General features: G+C 47.6%; 1 protein-coding gene across 3 annotated transcripts; it reads left to right on the top strand.

Moving 5' to 3' along the window:
* Window positions 1-490: 490 nt before the first annotated feature.
* On the top strand, window positions 491-12,284 carry GRP (gastrin releasing peptide). 3 transcript variants are annotated; one of them, XM_045790354.2, is made up of 3 exons: window positions 491-675; window positions 5,541-5,761; window positions 11,874-12,284. In XM_045790354.2, exons 1-3 carry the CDS (start codon window positions 537-539, stop codon window positions 11,925-11,927), a joined length of 414 nt encoding a protein of 137 aa, XP_045646310.1. In that variant the 5' UTR covers window positions 491-536; the 3' UTR covers window positions 11,928-12,284. The 3 variants fall into 3 exon arrangements, with proteins under 3 accessions (XP_045646310.1, XP_087726120.1, XP_045646309.1); XM_087869994.1 differs by having other exon boundaries at window positions 5,541-5,783; window positions 11,898-12,284; XM_045790353.2 differs by having other exon boundaries at window positions 5,541-5,783; window positions 11,877-12,284.
* Window positions 12,285-16,832: the final 4,548 nt, after the last annotated feature.

Below are 16,832 nucleotides of genomic sequence, written 5' to 3'. Positions count from 1 at the left end.
AACGTCGCTCCTCTGTGCTTCTCCCCCCCTCCTCCCTGCCCTGCCCCACCCCTGGGATCCGGCCGCGGGGTTTCGGCTCCTCCTTATAGGATCCGAAGGCGGCTCACCCGGCAGAACCCCGGGTGACGCTGGGGTGGAGATCGGTGAAATCGTGTTGCCGCGGAGGCGTCGAGGATGGGCAGAATGAATCCGATGTAGGCCGGGCGGACAGGATTACGAGGGCAGGTCGAGAGGGGCAGTGGGCACAGCCCTTCCCTCCCTCGGCCGGAAAATGGATGATTTTCGGGGACTGCTGTCCCAAAGCCCCGGCTCGCTGCAGAGAGACGTCAGAGCGCTCGGGACCGTGGGAGAAGAGCCCTCCGCCCCCCTCCCCCCCCGCGCCCGGGCAGCCGTATAAAGTCGGGGCCTCGTGGAGGCGGCGGCAGCGCGGGCGCGGCGGCGGCGCTCTCCGAGTCCGGGTCCTCGCGCCACCGCTCCGTGGGGAGAGCGCACTCCGCCGGCCTCACCGCGCGCTCCGAGGGCTTCCCGCCGGGACCATGCGCCGCCGCGAGCTCCCTCTCGTCCTGCTGGCGCTGGTCCTCTGCCAGGCGCCCCGGGGGCCGGCCGCCCCGGTGCCGGCGGGCGCAGGGACCGTGCTGGACAAGATGTACCCGCGCGGCAACCACTGGGCGGTGGGTGAGTGTCCCGCGCGCTCCAGCCCTCGGCGGGACCCCAGCCCGCCGCTGCGACCTTTCCACTCCGCTTTCCCCCGGCTCCACGCCGTCCCCCTCCCCTTGCCCGTCCTGGGAAGCCGTCGGTCCCTGAGCAGCCTCGGGCGGCGCCGGTGGTCCTTTCGCGCTCCCCTCCCTCTTCCCGCGGGCGCCCGGGTCGGCTCTCGGAAAGAGCCAACCTGCCCTCTCACCTACCCCACACCTCCTTTTATCCGTCCGATGGTAGCCTCGTCTCGCACGCTTCTGTCCCTGAACGACGTGGGGAGTCGGGTCCCCGAGCGCGTCCCGGAGCCCCGGGATTCCGCCAGCCGGGCGCCGCGCAAAGCCACAGGTGTGGGAGCCCGTCCTCGGGTCGCTGGCGGCTCGGCGCGCGCGCCCGGAACGCCGCCCCTTGTCTGGGGCTCTCCTGAGTTCGCTCCATCCTTCCGCCCCTGCGGCGGTTTCCTCTCCCCCGCCCTCTTGCCCAGCCCTCCCCCTTCCCTCTCGCAGGCCCCGGGCGCCGGCTCCCCACGCCGATCCCCGCCTCTCCGTCCCCGAGACCCCGCTGTCCTCCGTCTCTCTAGATCTGCGGCCTCCCCTCGCTCCTTCCCCCTTCCCTCGGCCCACAAGTCCGGGTCTGCTCCGGGCCCAGAACCCCAGTAGCGGGGGGAAGGGCGCCTTCGGGGGGGCGGGCAGCGGGCAGCGGGGCGCGACCCCACAGCTTTCCCGCAACTGGCTGAAGGGTAGCGGCCCCGCCACCTCGCGGCCACCCAACGTCACCCGGGGCTCTCCCCCGCGCCCGGCATAGCCTCTGTTGGGCCAGTGAAAGGCTTCCAGCTCCCTCCGAAGCCTCCCCAGGTAGCCGGCTACCGCGGCCCCAACTATTCCCCAGAAGCGGGTCGATCCCAAAGGGATTTAAGGGGGGTGGTGCTGGCGGCGCCGGTGCGGGTGGTGTGTGTTTCACTGTTTCTTTAGCCATCTACTCGGAGTGGGGGAGGGTGTGTTGGAAGGATACTTGCTAATCCAGATACCAGCCGAGCCACAGATGGTGCGAGGACCGGGATGCATTTACGGGAAGAGGTGAGGCTGACCGGTCACGCCCTCTGCTCCTCTGTGTTGCATATCCTCTGTCAGAGAAATCCAGAACTCGGGGTTGCCGACAGGGTAGTTTTCATCGCCGCTAAAAGAACCCTTGGCCGAGTCCTGGCGGCCCCAGGGATGAAGGTATTTGTGATCCCTGAGGGGACACCGGGAACATGGAGAGAAAGGCTGGGAGGGCTGAAGATGAAAAAACCCCACCCTCAAAGAGAGAAGGATATTTCGAAGGTATTCCAAAGCCGAACCTTGAATTCATGCTTGAAAAGGCCTTCTGGGAATTTAGACCAAGTGGCCCTTGTCCAGTTAGTCCAGCCACCAGCCAATGGGCTGGAAACGTGGAACGCAAGTCCCGGATTTCCAACCTCTTTTGGCTCATCCATATTTTTGGACTAAAAAGGCTTATTATTAGACAGCCCTTACAGGCCAAAAGGAGGACAGAGAGTCATCTGGGCCCCTAGAATCATGTTGTTTCTGATGCAAGCTCACCCTGATGGCCGTGGTTCCTAGCGCACCTGTCCCCGGGGGTCTAGGGGGTCTGGCATTGAAACACTCCTCATGGTGGCACTCGGGGGTCCCTGATCCAAGAGCACACCTACCAGTGGCAACCCCCCATTTTCTTATCTTCCTGTTTGTTCTCCAGTGCACTCTTTCCCCTTTTACTCTCTTGGCGGGCTGTGCAGAGTTGATGGAGAACAAGAGACAGAGGGAGGTGAAGTAGAAAATCACAGTTGGATCTAAAATAACATGTGATTGAGAAGAAGTTTGCTTTGGAGAGACATGCTCTCTGGGAGTCTGAACACTCATAAGCAGGAACGATGTTAGATTTTAAATTTAGCTTTCCACTCTCCTAAGTAAATGCCCGTCCTCCTCAATCACTGGAGACATGTCGTTTCGTTTTAATTATCCAACTCAAGCTACATATTGCTGTCCATGAGGAAGCTGTCAGCACAAATTTGCAGGTTTGTTAAGGGAATTGCTTCTTGAAGCTGAGAGAAGCATGGTGTGGCAGTGGAAAGCAAGTTAACAGATGGAAAACTTAAATTCTTCTCTGGCTTGATGTTTCTGGACATGTTTTGTTTGTGCACAATATAGGTATGAAAATACAGGTCAGCACTACTACTAGTGACCATCCCCTCTGCTCCCACGAAATGCTCCCAGGCGTGGCTCTAACACTGACATCACGAATGTTCTGGAAGGCTGAATTCCAAAACACCAGTGTTCAGTTGCAGAATGGCTTTCCGTGGGAGTGCTGCCCCAGAGACTGTGAAATGTAGTTTTAGGATCACCCCAGAAAAACTAGCTCTCAGAAGGGCTGAACACTCCGTGTCGTAATGGAGATTTTCCTAAGTTGGGGTGATCTTCAAATTTTGAGTTCAAGGAAATTCATTTATGTTTCAAGCCTGCTGTGGTAGTGGTGTTTTTACGTGATTAAGAGGGACAAAGCTTTTATTTATTTATTCATTTATTTTACTTCTGGGCAAGGTTTTTTTTTTTTTTTTTTCAAGGGCCTGTCTTTTGTCTATGCTGAAATCTCTATTACTATGACACGGACACATAACAAACGATGATGGGAGAAGTGGAAGTGGGCAGAGCATCCGTGTCGCCATGGAGACGCTTATTTGGTTGGTAGTAGCCAACTCCAAAGTGAAATAGGACCCGGGCAGTGTGCACTTCCCTTTGACCAGTGTCTGGATCTGGGGGTAGGAGTCTGAACACCATGACCCACCAAATATCAGCCCTGTACACTGTCAGGAGGAGCTATATGACATCAACCACAGAAAGGAGGATTACTTTACCTTCCCGTTTTACAAAAGTCCACCAAATTATTCAGGCATGACAAACATGAAGTTCTTATTGGGAAGAACATCTCCATAGCCCCTCTGCTTTGTTGGCCCTAGCACCTTTCTCATTTCTAGCATCCTAACCAGACAAGAGCAGTGAGGGAGGGTAAGAGTGACTGAGGTCATTCCTGGAGCATCGGGTTCTAATCCCACTTTCCCATTATCATGATTCAATTTCCTCCCTACAAATAAAGCCAAATGCTTCCCCGCTTCCTGGGAAGTTGGGCCACATAATCACTGTTATGTCTAAAAGCCAGGTGATTTCATGGATATCCGGGCACCAGCTTGACCAAGCAGATAACGGAGGAGCCCATCCTTGAGCTGGGACCGTGTCCTCAGTCAGGTGTCGAAACTGTGTGAGGTGTTACGTCCTGAATGACTTCACAGGTGCTCACGCTGCAATGCAGTATAACCGCATTTTAAGGCTCCCCGATACTCACAGAATTAATTTTTCTGAGTCACATAATGAGTCATGATACACTGATAGATATGATCTCTTTTCCTTTTGATAACATTAGAAAGCCTCTGGTAGACCTTACCCTTCTTTCCAGACCCCCGACTGATTTCTACCTGCCTTATATTTTCAGGACGTTTAAGGACACTTCAAAGCAGTATGATATAGTAGAGTCTGGTCTGTGAGCTGATTTTAACCTTAGACTCTTTGTTCATACGTGAGTGACCTTTGGCAAGTCCCATTCACATCGAACTTATTGTGGACTAGATCGAGTGAAACGTCCTGTAAGCACATGCCAACAATAGTCGCGGGGAGGGCTTCTCTGTTGGTGGACGGAGCTCTTGCCTTTTTAAGAGGCTGAGGTCTGTCGAACATTATTCCCACAAAGTTTGCCTTCAATCCTTCTAATGCCGGACTACATTGGAACCACAAAGAGTTTTCCTCGTGAGCTTTAAATCAAAAGCCTCATAGTTTCACTAGTATCAGGAGTTTAAAAGTACTATAAAATCCAATTGCAGAGAGATGGGAAAAAACACTAAGGAAAGTAAATAAGATAATATGGGTATTATTGGCAAGGGGCTAAGGTGCTAGGAATGTAGACCTTGAACTCCATGCCTGCTTCTGTCCCTGTGGCTATCCCCACTTGCATACATGAATTTCCACATTGTTAGTGGCCTGCCCCCCCCACCCCAGCAACTTTTATTCATTTATAAGGCAAGTGCACACCCCTGGAGCCATTGGTAGCCTCTCACGGACCCTTTGAGACATCTCGGAGAAAATTCTGCTTTTACGTGGCTGAGAAGTGTTGCTCAGAACTTGTTTCCACCTCGTTTTTCATGACATACCCAACGAACGAATTTCTAGGTGACAATTCTAGATTCAGTCTCAGCTAAAATTCTAAGGAAGTTTAAATGAAAAATTCCTTTGGTCCATTTGTATTAGAGCCCGGAGGAAGCCAACATCTTTTTTAATCACACGAAGAAAAGCGCCAAGACTCTTCTTTTCAGCAGCAATTCAGAAGCGACTGAAGACGACGTTTAACTTCCATCGTTCAGCTGGGAGTAGAATTCGGGGCACACAGAGTTGGCGGCAGCATTGCAGATATGGAAGGTTCCTTAGGTCTCATCGAGTCCGACCTGCTCATTGTGGAGATGAGAAAACGGAGGACTGGGGATGCTCAACCCTTGGCAGAGGTCAGCTTGCTGGTTAGCAGAGGTGCTGGGACCCCACCTGGGGCCCCTGCGCTGCGGTCGTAGATTGTGTCCAGCTTGTTGCGCATTCTGAACACGGAGCAAAAGATGTCCATCGATTACGAGCTAACGTTTGATAATAAAATGCTTTTTATTCTGCACTTTGGAGGAAGCAATGCAAACGTAATTGGCGTCCCCTGAAATTTCTTGTTTATTTGTTCCCCTGGGTTCAATTGGCGGTAGTCTGTTTCTGTTTTTGTTTTCACAGGGCACTTGATGGGGAAAAAGAGCACGGGAGAGTCCCCACGTGTTTATGAGGGAGGGAGCCTGGAGCAGCGGCTGCAAGAATACATCCGGTGGGAAGAAGCTGCAAGGAATTTGCTAAGTCTTCTAGAAGCTAAGGGGACCGGAAGCCACCAGTCACCTCAAAGGGAGCCCCTGGGCATTCCCCAGTCTGTTTGGGATTACCAGGATGACAGCAACTTTAAAATTCTAGGTTCAAAACCTAAAGGTATAAAGTACTGGGTGGGAGAGGACTAGTGGGGTGGGGTGCAGGGGGGTGGCATGGGGTGGGGTGAGGGGTGGAGGTGTTTGGGGAGAGTTGGAAGGAGGTTAGGTTGGAGTCCATAAGAATAAAATTGTTTACAGTGCAAGTCTTCAGAACCACTTAATTAGGCTGACACCAATACACGCTGAGAAATGAATAGACACTTCCGTGTAATTTCCTTTCTATGTAATACATGATTTTTCCTCTTAGCAAATCAAAGGGATATTGGTGCCAACCCCCAATTTAGGAGTTTTATCAGTAGTCATGCTTATAGTGATTGTACATTGATGGGATTTTTTAATCCACCAGGCCCTCCCAGAATATTTTGAAAGGGATGCCAGACATTGTTTGAGTCAGTCCCTATGTTTGTTGGTTTTAATTTTTATTTAAACTTTAGTGAGTTAACATACAGTGCAGTACTGCTCTCAGGAATAGATGTCAGTGATTCATCACCTGCATACAACACCCAGTGCTCATCACAACAAATGCCCTCCTTAATGCCCATCACCCATCTAGCCCATCCCCCACCCACCTCCCTCCATCAACCCGCAGTTTGTTCTCTCTTATTAAGAGTCTCTTATGGTTTTTTTCTCTCTCTCCTTTCCCCCCCTTTCCCATATGTTCATCTGTTTTATTTCTTAAATTCCACATATGAGTGAAATCATATGGTATTTGTCTTTCTCTGACTGACTTATCTCACTTAGCATAATACATTCTAGCTCCATTCACGTTGTTGCAAATGGCAAGATTTCATTCTTTTTGGTGGCTGAGTAATATTCCAGCGTGTGTGTGTGTGTGTGTGTGTGTGTGTGTGTGTGTGTATTACATCTTCTTTATCCATTCATCAGTTGATGGACATTTGGGCTCTCTCCATAGTTGGCCATTCTTGATAATGCTGTTATAAATATTGTGTGCTTGTACCCCTTCAAATCTGTATTTTTGTATCCTTTGGGTAAATACCTAGTAGTATAATTGTTAGATCACAGCGTAGCTCTATTTTTAAATTTTTGAGGAACCTCCATAGTGTTTTCCAGAGTGGCTGCACCAGTTTGCTTTCCCACCAACAGCGTAAGAAGGTTCCCCTTTCTCCACGTCCTCGCCAACACCTGTTGCTTCCTGTGTTGCTCATTTCAGCCATTCTGACAGGTGTGAGATGACATCTCATTGTGGTTTTGATTTGTGTTTCCCTGATGCTGAGTGACGTGGAGCATCTTTTCATGTGTCCGTTGGACACACGGATGTCTCTTTTGGAAAAGTGTCTGTTCGTGTCTTCTGCCCATTTCTTGACTGGGTTATTTGGGGTTTTTTTGATGTTGAGTTTGATAAATTCTTTATAGATCTTGGATACTAGCTCTTTATCAGATATGTCATTTGCAAATATCCTCTCCCATTCCACAGGCTGCCTTTTAGTTGTGTTGACTGTTTCCTTCACTGTGCAGAAGCTTTTTATGTTGACAAAGTCCCAATAGTTCATTTTTGCTTTTGTTTCCCTTTCCTCTGGTGACATGCCCTGTGTTTGTTTTTGGAGAGTACTAGTGGAAGGGGCTATTCACATATGCTTTTAGAAGAGAGCACTCTGGTTTGCTACCTTTTATGCAAAAGAGCACTTCTTTATATTCGTTCTGAGATTACCTAGTTTGGGTCTCACACTAGTATTTCGAAACGTGGTAGACATATCTAATCAACTGATTTATCCTGTATATGGTCTTGTAGAAGAGAGGGAGAAAGAATTATACCAAACCGGCATTGCTTAGTACAACGACAGTAAATGGGATGAAAGAGAGAATAAAAAATTTATAGGAGGAAAACAAAGCAAGGCAACCGAAAATGAAGTGATTCTCATTAACCTTGAAGACGTTTCCATGAAATGTATATAAAAAGCAAAAATAATAATCACAATTCTAGTAATCCTAAGGATAGCTATTTTTCTTGAGTGATTACCATAATCCAAGTACCAGACAAAGCAGTTCGCCTCCACTTTCTCTGTTCATGCTCACAGCAGGCTTAGGAGGAAGATTCAAGAACATTCTATTATTCTCTCCATTTTAAAGGTGAGGAAACGGAGATGAGTCACATAGCTTTTCACTGGTGAGAGCAGGGCAGGAGCCCACGCCCGCTCCTTGGACAGTCTGCTGCCACGTGAAGCGTCTGTTGGGGAACGGTGGGTCCCCATGGATCTTAAATACAAAGGATGCAGGATATAGTAGTAGCCTTGCTTCTCATGGTTTCTGACAATAATAATATTGCGTTTCAGTCACAGAGCTTGGGGAGCTGGCACCTTCACTCCTTCATGGTGATTAACTCTTGGATGGATGGCCCCTTTGCAGAGGCTCAGGGCTGGCCTTGCCAAGCTTCAGCCGGCTTCTCTGGAGGGAGGCTCTGTGTTTCACTGCGCTTTGGTCTGCTGTGGATTCTCGATGCTAAACACAAATGGAAAGTTCATTTGTTGCATTAAGCACCTAGGGAGAGAATCTCTAGTAGCCTTTATTCAGAGAGAAAACCTGGATTAAACCCACCGATACAGAAATAAGTAGCAACGTTGTCCAAAGCCCCGAGTGATTCTCTTGCCCATACCTGTATTATTGGGGTCACAACCAGCTCCCTTCTTTATTGGTGGATTACAGGGCTCTGAGGGCTCTGGGAATTTGGGGTGGACTTCTCAGCCCCTGGCTGAGCCCTTTTCTTGGTCAGCTGACTTGATGGGCTTCCTGTGGGTGGATGTCCAAGAGCAGCGCCGTCTCCTTTGTCTGAGGAGTAACCACGATCCCCACCGTAAAAGCCCCAAAGCCATTTTGCAAACACTGAAGTGGACTTACACTCACAGCTCATTTCCTTTTTGAGTGAAACTTCAATATCCACTTTGAGTAGCTTTATTCCCCCAACCCTGGCTCTGCATAAATTTGAAATGTTTTTTGTTTGTTTGTTTGTTTGCTTTTAATTTAGCTCCTGGGGCACCTGCGTGGCTCAGTTGGTTAAGCGGCTGACTCTTGATTTTGGCTCGGGTCATGATCTCAGGGTCCATCGAGCTCCCCATTGGGCTCTGTGCTCAGCGGGGAGTCTGCTTGAGATTCTCTGTCCCTCTGCCTCTCTCTCTCTCAAATAAATAAGTAAATCTACAAAAAAAAGTATTTATTTATTTGAGAGATAGTCAGCGAGAGAACACAAGCTGGGAGAGGAGCAGAGGGAGAGGGAGTAGTAGAATCCCTGCTGAGTGGGGATCCCGGACCCGGGGCTTGACCTGAGCTGAAGGCAGACGCTTAACCAGGCGCCCCTGAATCTTTTTAAAAAAATAAACATTCAGCTCCTCCTTAAAAATCAAAGTTTTCCTATCATAGTCAGAAGCATATTCTCTAAGCTGTGAAGCCAATTATGAATAGCTCCAGAAAGATCTCTGAGTGGTCATAGTGTCGGGTGGACTGAGTGGGCAGTGACAGACACTGTTTCAGTGGGACAGTATTTATCACTGTTCATGTGACGCAGGAGAAACTAAGTCATCTTTTCATAATCAGGTCTCGATTTTCTATATCTTATTATGTTTTGTTTTTCTTCTTTTTACAAGTTTAGAAGGCCCATCCCATTTCATACCACCTTTTTTTTTTTAGACTTTATTTATTTGAGAGAGAGAAAGTGCACGTGAGTGGGGGAGGGGAAGAGTGAGACTGGGAAGGAGACCCTCCATTGAGCATGGAGCCCAGTGTGGGGCTCAATCCCACAACCCTGAGATCACAACCCAAGGCAAAACCAAGAGTTGGTGCCCAACTGACTGAGTCACCCAGGAGCCCTGCGTTTCATTCCACCTTAAGTCGAATAACGAACTATTGCACACGTCGGTACCATTCTTCTGGATACATTTCCCAGGGATATGAGAAAATTCAACAGTTAGTGTAGCTGTTGCACAGACCGAAAGAGTTTATCACTCTTCTTGCTTTGGAAGAATGTTGATATGCAAATCGAAAACATCTTACAGTTTTCTTATTCACCAAGAGAGAGTACCAAGAGAATGGTTCTATTAGAAACCCATATATCGCTCAGTGTTAGAAAGAAGTTTAATAACTTAGCCGAGCATTGCCAGAAGTAGCAGCAGGAATTTTCAAAGGCTGAAGGACTTTTCTTAAAATTAAAAACTATCCACATATGCTCTCCTCTCCCATTTTAGTAATAAAACATGAAGTCCTGTTGCCAAATCTCCCAGAGCTGTAGTCAGAAACTCGGAGCATCTTCCTATGTTTTGGTGGCAAAGATATTTACTTAATCCAGAAAAGATTTGGATAAATGTGCACTGAATCTAGACTACTGTATCATGGCAAATGAGCTCCGGAACTTCATTAGCAATTATGACGCATCATTTTCAAGGTTAACCTTCACTTTTAACTGTACCCTTATCGCAAAAAATTAATGGACTTTTACCCAATGGTTTCTATCCCATGAAACAGTGTTCAAGTCAGTCCCGGGGGCTAATTCGTAATCCTAGATGTGACTGTGGATTGTCTTGAGTTTCAGTGAAGGTTGAAGTTGGCCTTCGAGTTCCTTTTGTAATTTGGATGTAGACCATGGTTCTTTGCAGCCTTTGTTTTTTTCTCTTGTTTGGTGGACAGGAAGAAAGGGGCCTGGGGAGTGCATTGCAGAGAGTGTTATGGAAAGCAAGTAAATGTATGAGTTTGCCTTCACTTTTAAGGGATGGCTCCCACCGTCCCATCAAATCAGCACAGAGAATAAGGGTTTTATTTCTTAATATGTGAAACACTCCAAAGGAAGTTCCAAATACAGGAAAAGCAGCAACGTGTAATCGAGAATAACTAAAAGTTCCCTGATTACCCTGAGAATTGCTATGAAGGAGCAGAGTGAAGTCACCCCCACCTCAAATATAGCTCTTCCCACCAATAATGGACCCCTCCCTCCTGCCTCCGGGTCCTTGATCTTCCTAGGTTACCACCTCCTCTTTTCCTTGTAGCTTTACTTCCCTTCCCCTAAGCCACACAGCTCAGATTCAGTATTTTGAGCCAATGTGGGGGCTTCGCGGATCCTCCCCCACCTCCTCCACTGGCCCCTTTTATGACCAGTGGCTCATATTGCAAGATGGATGGAAGCATCTTCAGGCAGCCTGGCGACACTACATAGTACAGCCCGGGCACATGGAGAAAAGCGAAACTAATTGGTCTGTGTGGGAATTGAACCCCAGGCCCTGGCCTCATGAGCACCTGGTCAAGATAGTTGAGCCACAGAGCAGGTAATAACTGGCCTGAGACTACCAGGAATTCCTTTATTAGAAACAAATGGCGGGTCTGGCCGCTGGGGAACCTGAACAGCCAGAGAATCTTGCAAGGCAGAATAAGCTCGAGTTTCTCATCTCAGCATATAAAGGGCGCTATATGGGAACAAAGGCGTATTTCAACATTACAACTACTCATTCTTTCTTGTCTGAATGTGAGCAGAAGTCCCAAAAAGCAAACCACAATCAATTTAGAATTGGCAGAAATCCAAATTAGCTCCCGTTCCCAAGTTGCGCACTACTACCCCTTGCAGTTGTGGCTTCGTAATGTGCAATTGTGTGATTCATAAACTGGCTTTGATTTGTGCAATGAGGCATTGCCAAAGGAAGCAAAGCGAGAATTAGGATTCCATATTCTTGCTAATAGTCCCCCTTCTCTGCTGACCCTGTAGGAACAAATTCCCGGCGATCATGCATTGAATTTCCAACTTTGGTCAAAATAGACCTGAATAGTCATATCAGGATACTAGTTAAACCAATAGAACAAAAAGAGCCCAACCTCTAGTGGCTCCGGAAAGAGAGGAAGTCAGTTTCTCTCTCTCTTGGGGGACAGCTGTCATTCTCAGGCGTGGACGTGCTCGGAGTCACCTGGGGATTTCTGAAAGCCCAGATCGCTGCGCTCTACCCTCAGAGGTTCCAGTTCACTAGGTCTGGGGTAGACCTAGGAATTTGCTTTTCTAACAAGCTCCCAAGTGATGCTGGTGGTTTGTTGGGAATGTATTTGCCTCTAGAAGTGGACTTCAGGATCACTAACTGTGATTGCTTCCGTCTTTTTAATATTTTTTAAGTTGGTGGACTCTTTGCTCCAGGTCAACATGAGGGAAGGACCCCCCAGCTGAACTAACCAGGACAACAACGGCCTCTCTCAACGAAGCAAAGCAAAACCCTTAAGAGACTGTTCTACGGGCATCGATTCTACTGGATCATCAACCAGATTTCCTTTGCGCAAAACACTTAACTATTCTTGTATCTTTCAACCCTAACTAAATTCATGATTTTCAAGCAGCATCTTCTGTTCTGAATTTGTTTGCTGTGAATAACTGTCCATAAAGAGTCTTCCAATTAATGCTCTTTACAGCTAAGCTATTTGTCAATGAGATTCTAGTCCCCAACCTGTTACCATTCACAATAAAAAACGTAAGCACATTGTTCAAAGGGCAGGTAGTTCTCTTATTTCAATTCCAAATGAAAGGATGTGGCAGAGACTAATAAACAGCTTGACAATGAACTTGTGTGCTCACTGATGAAAGCAGGTTGGATGTTTAACTCTCCCTTCTGAAGGCCACTTACTGACTCCTTGTAGTGACATATAGCCTTTCTAGAGGCTTCAACTAGAAGCTCATATTCCCTTACCCTTACCATCGCAGGGGCGAGGCTGAAGGTAGAGGCTTACTTGCCACTCAATTCCCATTTCTTTAGCCCTTACCATGACCAAGTATTTTGCCAAGGTTACCAATATTCTCCTCCTAACAGTTTTATAAGCCGAGAATGAGCCTTCTCAATAGGTGAGGAAACAGCGTTAGAGAGGTCAAACGACTTGGCCAAGGTCACATAGTAGATGGAACTGGGATTGAAACAGTCAAGTCACCAGGTGTTCTATGGCATTTAATGTTGTCCACATTACCTCGTTTTTAACCTCCCTTTCGGTATATTTAAGCCTAGCGAGTAGTGCTCTTTCTTCAAAATTTCACTGTCAGTCTGGGAGGAAAGTGGTCCCCACAGGCAGATTGAGTCAGCTCCACAACAAACGAGAAGACGAATTCGAGAAATTCCCTTCCATTTCCAGAGAACGTGGCCTGGCGGTTGGTATCACTCACCGGTTCCAAATTTATCATGACATTCACACATGAGCAGATTTTAAACCTTCTTGCCATATGTTTAGATCTCCTTCATTTAGGGAAATCACATTTGAAACAGTAAAGAGATTTATCTTGCTCTTGTTTTGATTGTCAAAGAACTACGAGAGATGTGATGTTGTCTTTCTAATTTCTTTTAAAACTGTGTTGACTTACAACTTACACAGAGCCAGACCTGGGGAGATAACATGAAATGTGTCAACAGAGTCCTACCACCATCCTCTTCCTGGGGCCCTCCTGGTGTCTCTCCCAAGAACTTGATCCTGGGCTGTGTCAGCTAAAGTCTGCCAGGCAGCTAAGGATAGGGCGTAAGCCCTAACACCAGGATTCGCCCTCTGACGGCACACTTGTGAAGATGAAAACAGTCTTCCCGCCCCAGGGGAAACTTTCTCAAACGGGGACACTCCAGCCAGGGAGAGGAAGCCCATACTCTTTTTTTTTTTTTTTTTTTTTTAAGATTGTATTTACTTATTTGACAGAGAGACAGCCAGCGAGAGAGGGAACACAAGCAGGGGGAGTGGCGGAGGAAGAAGCAGGCTCTCAGCAGAGGAGCCTGACGTGGGGCTCGATCCCAGAACAGTGGGATCACACCCTGAGCTGAAGGCAGACGCTTAATGACTGCGCCCCAGGCGCCCCAGGAAGCACGTACTCTTAGAACCACCCCATCTAGACCGTCACTTCTTTGCTTATGTCAGGAGAGTAGATGTGATCCTGTGTTTTCGCTGCAATTATTTTTTTCTCTGTGTGTTCTGAGAGACAAGAACAGCTCCCTCAAATCTCCTGATCCTTGCAGAGCTCCTCTGTACCAAGGCCAAGTCAGCATTAGAATCCGTTTATTTAGGAGATACACCGTTTCCTACTAGAAGAGCTTTCTCGAACCCTCCTTTGCAAGTGCAGACTTAGCACGTATCGAAGTGTGTGCTGCTTGGGTATGGTAATTTTTAGCTGCAAAGAACAGCATCCTCCTTGGTTTGTTTTCGTAGGAAAGTAAATGAGAAGATAGTAGGCAGGGAAGACCAGAGAAATGGGCTCAAGGCGAAACTAGCAGGTTCAGGGATCAAAGCCACGCCATGAGTGAGGTGGTTAGCGCGTGCCCTGTTATCCCTAAAGCGTTCTGCAGAACTGTCAGAGTTGTCACTCTCTTCTACTGCGTCTGCCACCACGTGTGCCTGAAGTGGTATGTCCCGCCTCCCCAACTTCCAAATCAGTTTTGAATGTTTGTGTCTGATTGGTGGAACCTCGATCACATGGCTGGATCTAGCCGCAAGGGAAACTGGGAAACGTAGTTTTAAGGATTCTATTTTGGGGAATAGGGGACTACAACTGTGGGACCCTATCAAAAAAGGCGGGTGGGAATCTGGTGTTCAAATAATATGGTCAGAGACAGATAACATATCCCCTTTTCCTTTTTTCTCAAAAAAAAAAAAATTTCCTCTTTGATTTCTGCCCATTCCTCTTCTCAAGGACAGTTAACATCCAGCTAGGGATTCTGGGAAAGCAGGAGCCTGGTGGCTGTTTTCCACAGCACGCAGGCCAGATGCGTGTGCATAGAGCAAGAAGAGAAGATTGCTCTTAAGAGGTGACAATATTTAGAAGTCCTTGCAGCAAAGCAGGATAACCAGTAGGAAGAATCCAGAAGGGAAGAAAGCAATAATCTTCAAATTTGTTCTTTTAAAAACAGTCCCTCCCTCTCTCTCTCTCTCTCTCTCTCTTTAAGTGCTACAGGGCGGATTGCTCAGGGTAATTTGGCAGTCTGTGCTTATGATCAGAGGTTCAGTAACACACAAAGCAGGCATTTCAAGCAGTGCAGTACAATTTCTAGCCCCATAATGCCCACCTTTCAGTTCCTACTGGGGACATTTGATCATCACAAAGCATTTTACCCCAGCTCAGATGTGGAGGGAGAAATCTAAGTAAATTGTGGGATTTACATTATTCATTTCCTCAGGCTGCTTCAATCAGACACTGTGAAATAGCTCTTTAAGGGAAACCCATAACGATGAACTATTGCCATTCCCAAAGCAGGAAGTCTGTGGTCATCAGGTGCCCTGAAAGGGCTCCTAGCTTCATCTCTGCGGGCTTTGTATTTTCCAATTAATCACTTCCTTAATTAGACCCAGATAAAACACAGAAACATCTCTCTGTTCCCCTCTGGTTTTCCTTCCATTCTCCTCGGCCCACATAAGTTACAGAACATATCACCTGATTGACCACAGAAGTGGCTTTAACCACGGGTGGACTGAGAGTCTCCGAGGAGAGTATGAGAATGTTCTCAGTCCTTCTACTCTGCCACTGTAATCATGCCTTGCTCTTGCCCAACTCTTCACCGGAGAAGATTCTGGTGGCTCTCCCTCAGCTCTGTCTCCAGAGACCCCCCAGGGGTGGCCTTTCCTCTCTGGATAGGGCTGCGCTCTCCCTCCTTGGGGGAAGAGGTGCCACTCTTCCACACGTCTGCCGTAATAGGAGGGCTCAAAACACATGTTCCCTGCTCTTTGAAATGTTCCGCCTTTGTCTTTTGGTCAGAACTGACCAGTTCTGGCTGCAAAGGCGGCTGAGAAATGTAGTTTTTCCAGCTGGGGACATGGCTGCCACCTGCCCTTCCCCCACTCCCTAAGAGCCACATTTCTTTTACTATTAATAAGGAAAAGAAGAGGAGGATGTTGGGCAGGTAGTGTTTGCCATGTTGGCTGTTACAAGATTGAATCCCGGGAAGGAACCAAGCTGGAAATAGTGGGTCTTGACACTGGCATGACTGGAAGACTTGTAGACAACAGGTCTCCGGGTTTAATATGAAGGTGCCCTGCCCTGTGTCTTTCCTGAACATTAAGTGCCAGAAAACCATCGTTTCCAGACGGTATGCTTTCTCTGCGGCCCCACCTATCCTTCATCTTTGAAAACAAGGGACTGCAGGGGCACCCGGTGGCTCAGTCGGTTAATCGGCTGCCTTCAGCCCAGGTCACAATCCCAGGACCCTGCGATCAAGCCCCGGATCGGGCTCCTTGCTTAGCAGGAACCTGCTTCGCCCTCTCCCTCTGCCTGTCATTCTCCCTGCTTGTTCTCTCTCTCTCTCCCTCTCTCAAATAAATTTTTAAAATCTTTTAAAAAAAAGAAAACAAGGGACCGCAATAAACATCATGTTTTGTTGATTGGATGTCATCTTTTTCGCTAAAAGTAAACACAAGATGTGATACTTTCCCAATACCCATTGGCATAGAAGAGCCCCCTTTGTGCTGTTGTCACACCTGTCTCTATATATGGATGCGTGTGTTTATGTGGACGCGTGGGAGGTATATTTGCACTCTTCCGCCCACATTCCTTCAGGAACAGAGGGACTTGGTAAACAAACTGGAAGAAGGGAACTTATTGCCTTGCTTTTGTCTGTTTGGTTTTTTGTTGTTGTTTTTTCAGCTTTACCGAGGTATAATTGACAAATAAAAGTTGCGTATATTTAAGGCGTACAATATCATGTTTTGATATACATATGCATTGTGAAATGCTTACCACAATCAAACTTGTTAATAAATCTATCATTTTGCATGTTACCTTTTCTTTCTCTTTCTTTCTTTCTTTCTTTCTTTCTTTCTTTCTTTCTTTCTTTCTTTTCTTTCTTTCTTTCTTTTCCTTCCTTCCTTCCTTCCTTCCTTCCTTCCTTCCTTCCTTCCTTCCTTCCTTTCTTTTTGATGCAGAGTTAAGACCTCCTCTTAGCAAATTTCAAGTATACAATACAGTATTGTTTTTTTTTAAAGATTTTATTTATTTATTTCACAGAGAGAGAAACAGCCAGCGAGAGAGGGAACACAAGCAGGGGGAGTGGGAGAGGAAGAAGCAGGCTCCCAGTGGAGGAGCCTGATGCTGGGCTCAATCCCAGGACTCCGGGATCACGCCCTG

Source organism: Ursus americanus, chromosome 19 (genome assembly GCF_024610735.1).
Source record: "Ursus americanus isolate L20-20 chromosome 19, mUrsAme1.1.p, whole genome shotgun sequence".
NCBI classification, from domain to species: Eukaryota; Metazoa; Chordata; class Mammalia; order Carnivora; family Ursidae; genus Ursus; species Ursus americanus.
The sequence above is the reverse complement of the archived record's forward strand: the minus strand, read 5'-3'. Positions and strand labels throughout refer to the sequence as shown.

What these genes read in the sequence shown, in the direction of transcription:
- GRP (XM_045790353.2), top strand. Translation starts at nt 537, where the DNA reads ATGCGCCGCCGCGAGCTCCCTCTCGTCCTGCTGGCGCTGGTCCTCTGC. An exon ending in CGGCAACCACTGGGCGGTGG is followed by an intron (nt 676 to 5,540) that starts GTGAGTGTCCCG and finishes TTGTTTTCACAG; the next exon opens with GGCACTTGATGGGGAAAAAG. An exon ending in TCTAGGTTCAAAACCTAAAG is followed by an intron (nt 5,784 to 11,876) that starts GTATAAAGTACT and finishes ATATTTTTTAAG; the next exon opens with TTGGTGGACTCTTTGCTCCA.